General features: G+C 33.4%; 1 protein-coding gene across 2 annotated transcripts in view; it reads left to right on the top strand.

The window, feature by feature from the left end:
- Nucleotides 1–4,083: 4,083 nt before the first annotated feature.
- LOC123004749 (LIM domain only protein 3-like) overlaps nucleotides 4,084–12,605 on the top strand; it is a 27,517-nt gene continuing 18,995 nt past the window's right edge. The window contains exons 1-2 of one of the 2 annotated variants that reach the window (XM_044398160.1): nucleotides 4,084–4,245; nucleotides 11,233–11,275. In XM_044398160.1, coding sequence (XP_044254095.1) covers nucleotides 11,255–11,275 — 21 coding nt within the window. In that variant the 5' untranslated portion in view covers nucleotides 4,084–4,245; nucleotides 11,233–11,254. The remainder of the gene's footprint in view (nucleotides 4,246–11,232; nucleotides 11,276–12,605) is intronic. The other variant, XM_044398161.1, reaches the window with a different exon arrangement.

The raw sequence follows: 12,605 nt of genomic DNA, 5'->3' as shown, positions 1-12,605 counted from the left end.
ATTTTGATTTATTGACATTTTTTCTCTAGCTGTCAGGATAAAAATTACAAAAACCGAAACTGAGGTTAGTTGCATAAGGTTCGTTTTTATATCAGTCAAATGACAAATCTTCCAAAATTCTGTGTCCATAATTAAAATAAACTTAATTTTAGTAGAACGTCACTAATAAGGTAATAATCATTAACTAGGTTCGAGTATCGAAATAAAAATTGTTTATTAAAAAAATTGTTTGTTTTTATTAAAGGTTATAACAAAAATACGAATAGATGTATATTATTCATCTATACTGTAAGTATTCACGAAAATGAAGTTTATAAAACGAGTTTTGTAGTTATCTGAATGAACAAAAGCAGTTTATACAAAGTGCCAATTTTAAAACTTACAACCGGCAATATCTCTAGAACTGAACAAGTTATTATTCAAAACCGTTTTGATGGTTCCTAGGGGGTATAAAAATGACATGTTAAAGACATGGTAAGCACCTCCACCCACAGTTGAAACCACAGCTACCCGAAGTTAAAAAATTTAAATGGCACTACCCTACTTGTGATACATCGTCGGAAAGTTTTTTAAAAATGTCATACAACAGCCTATTTGGTACAGCCGCTTTCTAATTATTTAAAAACGAAGACTTTAAATTTTCATTTTTTTATTATATTTAAGGGTGAGTAAAGGTGTGTTATTTAGGTACCATGCCATTCCTAGGAACCACCGAAACGGTTTTAAGTGATTCTCAATAACTTTTTCAGTTCCAGGTATTGCCAATTGCAACTTTTTAAATTGACTCACTGTATGTTAGAAGAATATTCTTATTATACTTTGAACTTTGTTCATTAATTTTTTGGCTCGATTTTTGGTATTGAATTAGTTGACATCTCAATTTTATTTAAAAAAAGAGATATAATGTAATTTAACACCTTTGGTTAAATTTTGTTTACTTTGTGTAAAAAAAAGCTAATAGTATAAAAATTAACATAGTGGTTACAATTATATTATATTTTTATTTGTATAGGTGAACAACAACACGATTAAACCCGTCACACCAAATTTCAAACACAACGTGTTTCAACCACAAAGTGGTCATCCTCAGGTGAGAATATAACTGTATAGGTACCATTTTTTGCAGTTGTTACATTTTTAGTGTTACGCAGTAGGTTTTGGGCTACGGATAACGTGTTTATTTAAGTATTTTAAGGAAAGTTTTAGTTGGGATAGCCTTTGTTTATCGCCAGTTATCACATTATCGTTATCGTATCCGGAAATTTATCGTAAATGCGTTTCCTAATAAATTAACGGCAAAGCGAATTTTTAAATGAAATTATTGTTCAGCAAGTGTAAATGTAATATTTAATTAAAAGAAAAAAACCGTCGAATTGACATTCAATTTATTGATAAAACAATAGCTGGGGCCGCTGGTGAGCTTTATTCTTCGTTTACGGACACGCCATTAACCGTCTGTCATTGCAACGGCCGATAAGAAAAACGCGACAATTTATAAATTTCGAAGCGAGTCTGACCGTCCCTCCTCCGGCGGGCAAAAAAAGAACGAATCCGCATAAAGTTAATGGAATCTTAATTTTTAATCTCGCAAACACAGGGAGATTTTATTTTATCTCTCATAAACAAGGCAATTCCCGACTTTTACCTCATAACCTCCGGCTGAAATTTCTAATTAATGTTCTGTATGAAATTTAATTACGCATTACTCTCGAACACAACAAATCACAAGTTGTTTTTTTTTTGCTCTGGGATCGAATGTAATTTTAAAGCACGTGTCCGAATCTCTTAGACAAACACTGCGATGAGCGATGACTGCGCTATGTCATCGTTCAACCCCCCCGGACTTTATCGCAGAGGGCCATTAGTAAAGATTATGATAATCAGAAATTTTAGGATTATTGGACGCAGATCTGGCAGCGATAGATGGCACGTGACCGCTGCGGCCACTGATACCGACAGCTCACGTGGCCCATACCGAATATTTCACTCCATTCGGAGAAAAAAGCCGAAACACAATGACCGGATTAGGGGTGACATCGTGGGAAATCGCAGAGGGATGATGCAGTTTACACGCAATTCGCCACCTCATGCTTGTCGCCTCCGAATAAAAGAACGCCTTTTAATCGAATTAAACTCCCTTGGTGCGAAAAGGGATTTCTTACAACCGGAATTTGACTAATTCCGCGGTGCAGGGGGCATGTTTTTGTTAGTTTTCAATTCTTAAATTGAAATTTTGAAATTTCAAACTTGAAAAAAATATTTTTTTGGAAAACTATTGCCAACTGGAGTTTATTTTTTATACAAATTTGGATTTGGTGTATCTTTGAGTCGTTTTTTTCTCACGAAATCCCGCGAAAGGGGTGAGCTTGAGTGCACCCCTCGTTGCAGCAGCAAATTCCCGACTGAAAAGTAAACTTCGTCTCGGTTAATGTTTGCCGGAGGTTTATGAAGATATGCTAAACAGTCTTGAGAAGTGTACATTAATAGTCCACCAGATGCTAACTTACGGTTACGCTTCGGTGGTTTTAGGAAATCATTGTTATTCTCAAAATAGATTAACGTATATTTGCACTGAAAGTCAGAAACAGAAGTGAGTCCCTATTCACGTTTTCATCTCAATTTCGCAATTCCGCGAGCTTCTCTTTTATTTTTTTCGCAGACGTTATTTAGTTTGAGGCTTCGCTCTACAGGGGTCTGTTTTAAATAGTTAAAATGCGATATTTCACGCAACTTTCCTAAACTTTAAATGCACTAAAGCAAAGGCTAATTGTTATGAATTTATGGTGCCAAACGAAAGTTTCCTAAAACAAAAAACCTAATTATACTAAGAGAAAAAACGGGCTGCAATTTGAAGCTTTTAGATTAACAAAATAAAGTGAAAATATAATTTCAATGTAACTGACAAGAAATAAAAGCTTTTTAAATGTCTAAACCCATAACAGTTAGGGCATTCAGGAAAGGTCAGTAATAAAAAAGATGAAAAAACCCAAGTATGTAACTGGAAATGAAAACTATTTAATTAAAAAGCTTTTGATTTGAAATATTAACAATATATACATTTAACATTTATTTATATACTTTTAAGCCTTTACCATTTTCTTTACAAAAATCAAGATTACATTTACAATGCACAACAGAAGAAAAATATTAAGTAGGTATTCATCAGTTTTGAAATAAGTTCGTACAGTTCAAATTATGGTTAAAATTCTTGAGAGATATTGACGCCATAATAATGCTTTGAAATATAATTTCAACAGAAGTCTAGCCGATTTTTTTTTAACCGAATTGAAAAAAAAACAAAAAACTTTTGATTGCATTAAAACTTAAAACATCAAAAAAATTGAAATTATTTTATTTGCTACATTGTAGATATAAGAATTTAAATTTTATTAATGATCTTTCCGCTCTAGTTATCTAAACTGCAGTTTCTGCAACTCCAATAAAAATTCATGTTGGTTTACTTTTCAGGATGTGTTGTCTAAAATGAGTAAAATTCTACGTTTTTGTAAAAACCAATTGTAGAATAAATCAAATTCATATTTGGCTTTCTCCGTTTTTCTTACGAGTATGTTTACTTTTATTTTGCATCAAAAAAATAAAATTATTTAAATTAGATTTTTATGTTATTTGTTCGTTTATAATTTCCGCAATTTGTGATTCCGATCTCCGTTCAATCGGTGACAAGTTGTCCCACTCGTTAAACTCGGTCGTTGCGAGCGTCGCGACGTCGTTTCTTTCCCGAATTTACTAAACCGTTTTCGACGTCTTATCGTGTAGTCGGCATAAAATTGAATTTATCGTCCGCGAAACGTACCGTCGAAATTAATCCCTTTTATTACCGAAAACATTTAAAATTCGACTTTAATTAAAAGTCCGATTTAGACTCCCACATACATGGGCGATTTTCTCCATCTCTCCCATCGGCAAAGCTCCCATCGACATCAAACCCTACTTCGCGTCCATCTAAATATTTGACATGACGTATTTGACAGGCGGTGCGACTGTCTTCTGTTATTCCATCCCCACCCCTTTCCAAAAAATATCGGAGCTTTCGTGCGCGAAAGCTCGCAAAGCTCGCGACGAGACAGCGGCGGCACGACGCGCATTCCGAGTCCGGACGTCGTCGTGTGTACACGTATCAAGACTAATACGAGAACACAAAACACGATTTCGCGAGTGTTTGGTTCGGTTTGTGTTTCAGTGACGAGCTTTTGACAACACCTGAAAAGCAACGCGACGAAAGCTGTAAGTACTCCAAAAATCTTTTTTCAATTAAAAGCTCCGAATGACAGTTGCGAACACGTGTTCACGCCAGGAGTGAATCGGCCAAGAAACGAATAAACCAGCCAGATTTTTATCCCAACAGTTCGAGAAATGATTTTCCAATAATGGGGTTTTTTCGGTCTCGGCGCTAACTCATCCGTAAAATTACTTATTTCTAATCAATTTACAAAAGTGGACTAGAGAAAGCGCGACATTTGCATAATTCAGGTGTTTTCCTCGCAATTATGGGACAGTTGAAATTGTTTCATTAAATTATATTTAAATTGAGAAATGTTAATTAATTTTACCGTGTTTGTCTCCTTTTCCTTCTTTAATAAATTCAAACAATGATCACGTCATAAAAATTGATCAGGTTTTAAATTTAAAACGAGTTCGTCGATAAGAAATCCATTAACATTTTAATTTAATTATTTAATTACGAGTATCGAATGCAAAAATATATGGTGTGTCTGTAATGGTCGCCCCAAGTGGAGCAGAATAATCAGTGTAACGGGTCCACGAAAAAAATTAAAACGCTTTTATATTTGGACTGTGTTGCTTAAAGTTCTTGCTTAATTTGCATGAAAAACAAAACGAGAATTTTACCATAAATTTCGCGCAACGCGACAGTTTCTTGCGAAGGATGACAAATTTAGTTTATTGAACAGTGAATGGGAGAAAAAATCCCGAGTGTACGCCACTGATCCCATCTCCCTTCGTCCCTACATAATGGACTCGAGAAAAAACAAATTTGTTTTTTACGCTCAAATAGAGAAACAAAATTGAAAAGGAAACTGTAATAAGACCGGCTCGTCCACTCCCCGGTTTTCGTGTTGTTTTTACATTTCGTTCGATCATGCATACTTTTGTCCGTTTATATTTATTCTCCCTTATTTATTGTCGTGCGACACTAGGGCAAAAAAGCGGTAATTATAGCACCGGAGTGGCTCCGGAGCGCCCACTCTCGTTCCTTCGATCCCTTTAAAATAAAACGGAAACGGAACGTTGTTGACATAGGATGATTATCTCAATAAGTTTGGAGAGGAGACGAAGAAACCGTGAGCTTTGTCGATATTGTCAATCACTGTTCGATCTGTTTACAGAGACACGGCGACTTGACCGCACTTCTTTCCCTTCTTTTATTGCCGGATCGATCCCTTTTTAAATTCAAACAAACACGCGATTAATGTTTTACAGGGGAGAAAGAAACTGTGATTAGGTTAAACGATGGGCGGCGGAAATGATCAACTCCCACAAGGACGGACCGCAGTTCCGGGGACTCTCGGACATTGATCCAAAACAATCACATTATCTTACCCACACACACGATTTTTCGCTCATCAATAATTAAGGAAATTGCTGTTTGTATTGTGACCATCGCCGGGTTATCGAATGGATTCACCGATTGTTCTGATTAAATCACAATAAAACTAATTGAATTCGATTAAGAAAATTAAAAAGCTTCGAGTGACCCGCACGACTCCACCTATGGACCTATGCTATCCACTCCGTCTTTGGATAAATTCGTTAAAAAATAACAATCTCCATGCACCCCCATATTTTCCAAACAAGCTTATTCAATCACGATCCACTCGAAATTATATTCAAACCGAACACGGGCATAAACAAATCCAATTAAGTACGCATTTATTCTGACAAGCAGACCTCCCCTTTTTGACTGGTCGCATATGTGGAACAGGGTGAACTCGACGAGGGGATGAATTACGCGCGACAGGGTTTCACGACGAATATATTTCGTATCGTTGTATTATACCTGATTTATTTTTATTGTTGCATAATAAACTATTGTATGTGTTGGGTTTAAGAAAACGTGGCGAGAAAATTAAGCCGGGAGGGCCCCACGAAACGGGTTTTAACCCCTTTTTGTGGTGAAAAGAACGAGTTTTGGTTGAAGAAAGTGTTGAGTAATTGAAAGGAAACAAATAATCAACGATAAAATATTATTCTGGTCTATTAAAAAGCAAGAGAAAAGAACATGAATAAGAATAAGAAAAAACAGATCTGGTAATAATAATCTATGTTTATGTCATATTTAAAGAAATAAATAATTATATTTATGTTTTAATATTTTAAATTTAATACATACCTACTCTATTTTTGAGAATTATTGAGCTTTAATTGAAAAAAATCTTAAAGAAAGACCTTAACACTTTTTTTGAGAAATCTTTCAAGAGTTAACTAAATATAAAAAATATAAAATAAGTTGTGGCAAATTATGTCAAATTTTTCAGAGATTTATCTATACATAGTGTGAAAAAGGTTAGAAAACCATCAAAAAAAATGTCGTATTTGGTGGTATTGCCATCATAGTCAGTGTTAAAAACGAAATGGAAAAACATGGAAACATGGAGGCCAAATTACAATATAAAAAAAAATCAATTTGCGTTTTTTTTTGCACTCAAGTGTATCTAAAAATCTCACATTGTACCTCAGGCAATAAAGAAGCAACAAAAAGAAAACAATTCTTAAAATCAAAAAAATAAATTTGCAAAAAGACTGCTTGTAAAGCAAAATTTCATATTGGAGAATAAAAAAAATTAATAAAAGCAAAACAGTCGTCCTTTAGAATAAGGTAAAAAAATAAAGCTTTAAACTTCTGCCCCATCACAAAACTATTTGGTTTAGATTTAATAAAGTGAATGTATTATTTGTAACTGAAAAACTGTAACTTAACATTGAAATTAATACTTATTTTAAACTTAGCTTTAAATATGTATTTGTATTACAAGGGAGGAAAGTTTTCCTGCCGCAGGTGGAAGTACCTAAACACCAGTGTAATACATATAATTTTACCTACAACTCAGTAAGAAAAACTTTAAAACTAACAATTTCTTTTGATATCCCATGAAATCTAGCAACATGTTTTTCTATTTCTATGGAAGAGGTATTTTTTTTTATTTCTCTGAGAGGTTGTATATAAGTATATTTTTATTGTAATTTTGACAGATGAGGAAAGTAAAATGTTTATCTCTCTAAGAGGTAATTGGCTCCCTTTCTTTTCTGAAATTAGAGTGGAAAAACTTTTTGTTAGGTTTGTAGGAAAAATATTTTATCCACAAACGTCACAAGTAACAAGTAAAAGTTTTACTTTTCAGCCATGAAATCAAATTTTTATTTTTGCTCTTAAGCGTTTTTACTTTTTCCATGATATTTACTTGTGTCTTTCTTGTCTTTTGTGCTGATTTAGCCATTTCTGCAGAGGTATATTGTAGATTATCAGCATTCAACATTTTGCACTACTAACTGCACTAGTTAAATTAATAAACACTTTTGAAAATGTTGGTACTGACGCGTGATGTTTGTTTATAAACGTTGTTATGATTTCATTGCAGATCGTCCTGATTATTCGATTCAGTTACTTGCGTCCTAATTATTTTATTCATTTACTTGTTAATTATAGATAAAATAGTATATGTTATTCAGCTCAGCTGAGTTTTTTGCCTCACTACGTTTGACAAAATAAATGTTTGGCTTCGCCACATAAATACTCACTTTTACTCCTAATAAGATGATATACCATTAACAAATCATCTTTTATGATGAAAAAAACGGACTAAAAACTACTGGCAAGATTTACGAAAAAAGCTCAATATTTTCTCCTACTCAATTTTGGGAGTGTATCTACCTTTACGAGCGAAAGAGATTTAATGATGATTATTCATGAAGGCAACAAAGCTTTGATTTTGGTGCCACAGAATAAAAAAATATTGTACTTCTAGATTACTGATACATAATTGTTTAGAGATTAGAGAGAGGCATGCCTATTGAAAAAAAAAATCAAAGTTCCGTTCTTCGTAAGTTTGCTGAGCAAAAGCGTAACACAGAGATTAAAAAGATGCGGATGCAAACCTTGCAGTTTTTATTATTTTACTGCAATTAACAGATAACCTAATAAAAAGAGTTTGTGTTCTGTTGTGACTTGAATTACAATAATGTTTGCATAGAAAATGCCTAGAGTAAGTATCAAAAACCGCTTCAGATTTTAATTAAATCCTCTCGATTGGCGGCGACTCCGCGTATGAATAAACCACTTCCCCGTCCGTAATTAAACAAGACACGCGTCAGGGGTAGGTACCCCCCCGGATTCGGTAGTTTCGATCGTGTACAGTTTCCTCGCCGGCTCCGTTCGACGAAGGGGTTGGAGTTATACTTCATATCTGTAGTAAATTGCATTAGGCAGCCATCAGACAGATCTCCCCGATGATGTCTGAGAGAGAGGCCGAAAAGTGGCTTCGCTCCTACCCCGAAACAAAGCAATCCCATCAAGCGATACCATCGCACATTATGACGTATTATTAGCGCATTACGGCTATTGGAGAGCGATTCAATTATTGGAATAGCGCCATTGCGGCGAGCCGGCAAACTACGATCAAATATCGCAGATTTCGATGGGAGATTACCGGATTTTCTTTCGGGGCGACTCGATTTAATCAAAGAGTCGTCGCCGAAAACAGACGCGAATAACAAACATTCCGACACGTGGTGTGCAATTAAACGCGTGCGGTCACGTGGACCACGCCACCCCCGATGCATTCAAATGCAAATTTTGGAATGATATTTTTTAATAATGAAAGTTAAAAGTCGCATTCTACCGGCTTGTCATAACACTGTCATTTATATTACGATCTTTTTTAATTTTAAAAAATCTTTAAGAAGCGAATTAAACTTCCCGCCAGGATATTACGCGAATAAATCAAGTGGCCTGTCAGTTCTTCACTTGTTTTAATATCAATAACCCACTTTGCGTTCAAAGTTTCTTTTTATTAATTAATTTCTGCCGCTTAAATAATTAACTATTGATTTCTCAACTGCTGTCTTGCTCGATATCGGAGACTTCTCTCTCACGCAATGCCAATTTATTGCTCGGCAGATTATTCGACAACCTTTAATTAACGATTTAATTCCTGTATAAGGAGCAGAATTAAGAAACTGAAAGTGAAATAAATGCCTTCAGGAGACGCTCTACACACACTCGATCGACAAATTACAATACCATTCACCGAATTTAACAAAATTTGACGGCGTGCCTACAACCGATACTGAAAGGGAAGTCAAGTTTCAAGGGCCACCACAGAAAATTCACGAGAGTTACTAAAATAGAAGAAATGAAGATATATTTTAACTCAATGCACTTGGACGTAAAATATACAGGTTTATTTATAAAAAAACGGCAGGCTCTGTCGAATTTTTTTTATTTATGGTCCCATTTGAAAAATTAAAAAAAGGAATTAAATGGCTTCTATTATACTGTAAGCTGACAAATTTTGAATTTTTTTAAATGTTAATTTAATTTTAATATAATGTTAACTAACCCACTAACTATGAACCCACATTTTTTTATAATTTGAAACATACTAGTTTTCTTGGTACAGACATGTGCAATATGTTCTACTTTTACTAAAAATTATTGTTTAAAGAAATCAAAATAAAAATTAATAAAAGTTAATAACATCTAATTGCATGGTGTAAATAAAATATTGACGTTAACAATAATCTTATTAAAAGTAAACAAAATAAATAAATAGATAACAATAAAAGAAATTAATAACACTAAATTAGATGTTTTTCTGATTTGTTATAGGTAGTTATTATTCAATTTACAAAAATATTCGCAATATTTCCTTTCATTTGCTACTTCTTGACATTATAGTAATGGCACTGTCTTATTTGGCACCATGCAACTAAATTCTATTGACTTTTATTAATTTTTTTTACAGCTTTAATAATTTTTTTAAACAATAATTTTTAGAAAAAGTAGAACATATTGCACATGTCTGTATCAAAAAAACTAATATCTTTCAATGAATGATGAAGAAAAAAATATGGGTTTCAATTAAAAATTGGAAAGTTGAATATAGCTCAAAATATACTATACATATGTATAACACTTAGAAAGATMCTAAAATTGTCAGCTTATATATATTATATTAAAAGTTATTTAATTATTTTTTTCAACTTTTAAAATCGGATCATAAATAAACATTCTGCAGTGTCTGCAGTTTTTAAAAATCATACTGTATAACTAGAGATGTTTTGTTTAAAAAAATGTCACTTTTATTTTTTAAAGTGAAAAGTATATTTATATCAAATAAAAATAATGGAAATTATTTTTGTAAAAAATATTTGACGCATTAGATTCAAAGTAACTTTTGTAAGACTGTTGTAGAAAAAGCTCAATTAAAAAAGAACAAGAGTTCACAAAATTGTGTGTATGAGAAAAGACTTTCAGAAGTAAAAAAATCGAATGTTATACGAGTTTTATAAGACGACCTATTATCGTATGAAAAATTGAACAAATCATCGTAGCTTTTTATTATTTTTTTGATTTATTGATATTTTTTTTGAAAAAAGTTTAAACTAAAAACTAAGGAGTATATCAGAGTTTTTCAAACATTCCTTGCAAGATTGCAGATGCTTTACTTTAAGCATCTCTATTTTTAATAGACTTTGAAGTAAAAGTTTTTTGACAAAAATCTTCTAAATATGTTTCTTCACAATATATTTTTCCTAAAATTTCAATGTCAAGACCATGAACACCCTGTATAGTCTTACGTAAAAAAATTGATATTTAAACAAAATTGCTTTAAAATTTTAATTTTTTTGAAAGAAGTGTCAATTCTTGGCTACTCAGACTCATCCACTCTCACTCCTCTGTGTTGACATACTGGAAGAACATAAACACAGATGTTGATTTTTGTAAAAAATCAAATGTAAACACACTTAACTGTGTAAACGCGAAAACAATTAACCATGATGTAATGATAATGAATGTTAAAACAAAGTTAGAGACCTCTGGGGATCCATAAGCAATCAAATCGAACAGAAAAGCAATGTAATTAAGAGTCATGGCATATGTCAGATAACGTGATTCTTCGTGTAATTGGTATTTGTTTTTTGATTGGTAATGTTATCACGCGATTGGTCTAATTGTTCGCTTTTTTGTTGTAGGTAAGTGTCGTCCTCGGTCCGGATGAAACCCCCGCCAATGAAGGTAAACCAATTAAATGCCATTTAAGACGTCGCGCCACTTGTTTTTCGCAACTGCAATCGATAATAAATCATCGATGACAATCAGTAGTAGTCTCGGTCGTAAATAATAAAACGGTCAATTATCTCGACGGTTCCAATTTGCGTGCTGGACTGAATTAACTCTGCCTTGTTACGTTTATTTGACTTTTTTCGCGTAATATGCAAATGCTCCAAGTCGCGCGGTGTTCTGCAGGGATGGCTTTCGGGTTCGCGATTGCACGCTTATATAAAAATTAATTAACTCGGACGCATTTCGAGTGTCCGTTTTTAATTGAAACATTACATTTACATAGGAGTTGTGTCCCGTTTCCAAGAACAATTGCAGATAATTGGATCGGCTAGTACACAAATGACAATTAAAATGAAACGTTGCTCATTACCAACGCGAATAAAATATCATATCACAAAGATTAATTAAAACCGATTCCGCGGTCTAAAGGCGCCCACACATGATCGCGATTGATTGACCGAACGAACGGTCTTGCATAGAGGTCGACGCTAATTGAATTCTGTGTTTGCGGATGCTTATTACCAAATTAGCAACGCTTAATTACCGATGTGTTTTATTAGTAAACACAACTACTCGCTTACATTAGGCCGCATTAACGTTCAAAGCTTTACACTTCGACTAAACGAGGCCCGCTTTATTTAGTTTGTCGAACAAAGCGTTTCTTAATCTAAATATGTGCATACCCGGTTGAGACGTAATTGTTACCAGGGTGGGTGGGGCCGGTTCGAAAAAGTCATTTTTACAAACGAATAGCAACGAAAAGTGATGAAAGATGTAAACGGAAAAGAAGTTACCACATGGTTATGGCCCGGTTGTGTTAATCGACGACTGATGACTAGGCGAAGAAAAGGCTTTTCGTGAAAAAGCAATTGATACTGTTTGAAATCGAATAATTAAACTAACGGGTAAACTAGTTTTTGCTAAGATTTAACAGAAACGCGCGATTAAAGAGAAGAAAAGAAAAAAAGAAAAAACCTTAATTGCTATAAAATTATAAAAATGTAGGTGGATATACATACCAGCCTGTATGAGAGTTTAAATTTCGCATTTATTTCTGTTGGAAAAATAATTTTCGAAGTTTTTTTGCTATAGGCTGTTAAAAGAGAAAACAAGGAAGCTGTATCCTGAATTGTACAGTAACTCTGTTCAATGTTATTTGTGGCTTTTATGGCAAAAATTTTGTACCTTTACTAAATAATTGTAAAAAACATATACAAGATCATCAGTATCATTAAATAGATATAAAAAAATGTCAAATGTCAAAAAATAAATGTCAAAATTT

The sequence above is a fragment of the Tribolium madens genome, unplaced genomic scaffold (genome assembly GCF_015345945.1).
Source record: "Tribolium madens isolate multiple individuals breed KSU strain unplaced genomic scaffold, Tmad_KSU_1.1 Scaffold_20;HRSCAF=117;Tcas5.2_LG4, whole genome shotgun sequence".
Lineage (NCBI taxonomy): Eukaryota > Metazoa > Arthropoda > Insecta > Coleoptera > Tenebrionidae > Tribolium > Tribolium madens.
The sequence above is the reverse complement of the archived record's forward strand: the minus strand, read 5'-3'. Positions and strand labels throughout refer to the sequence as shown.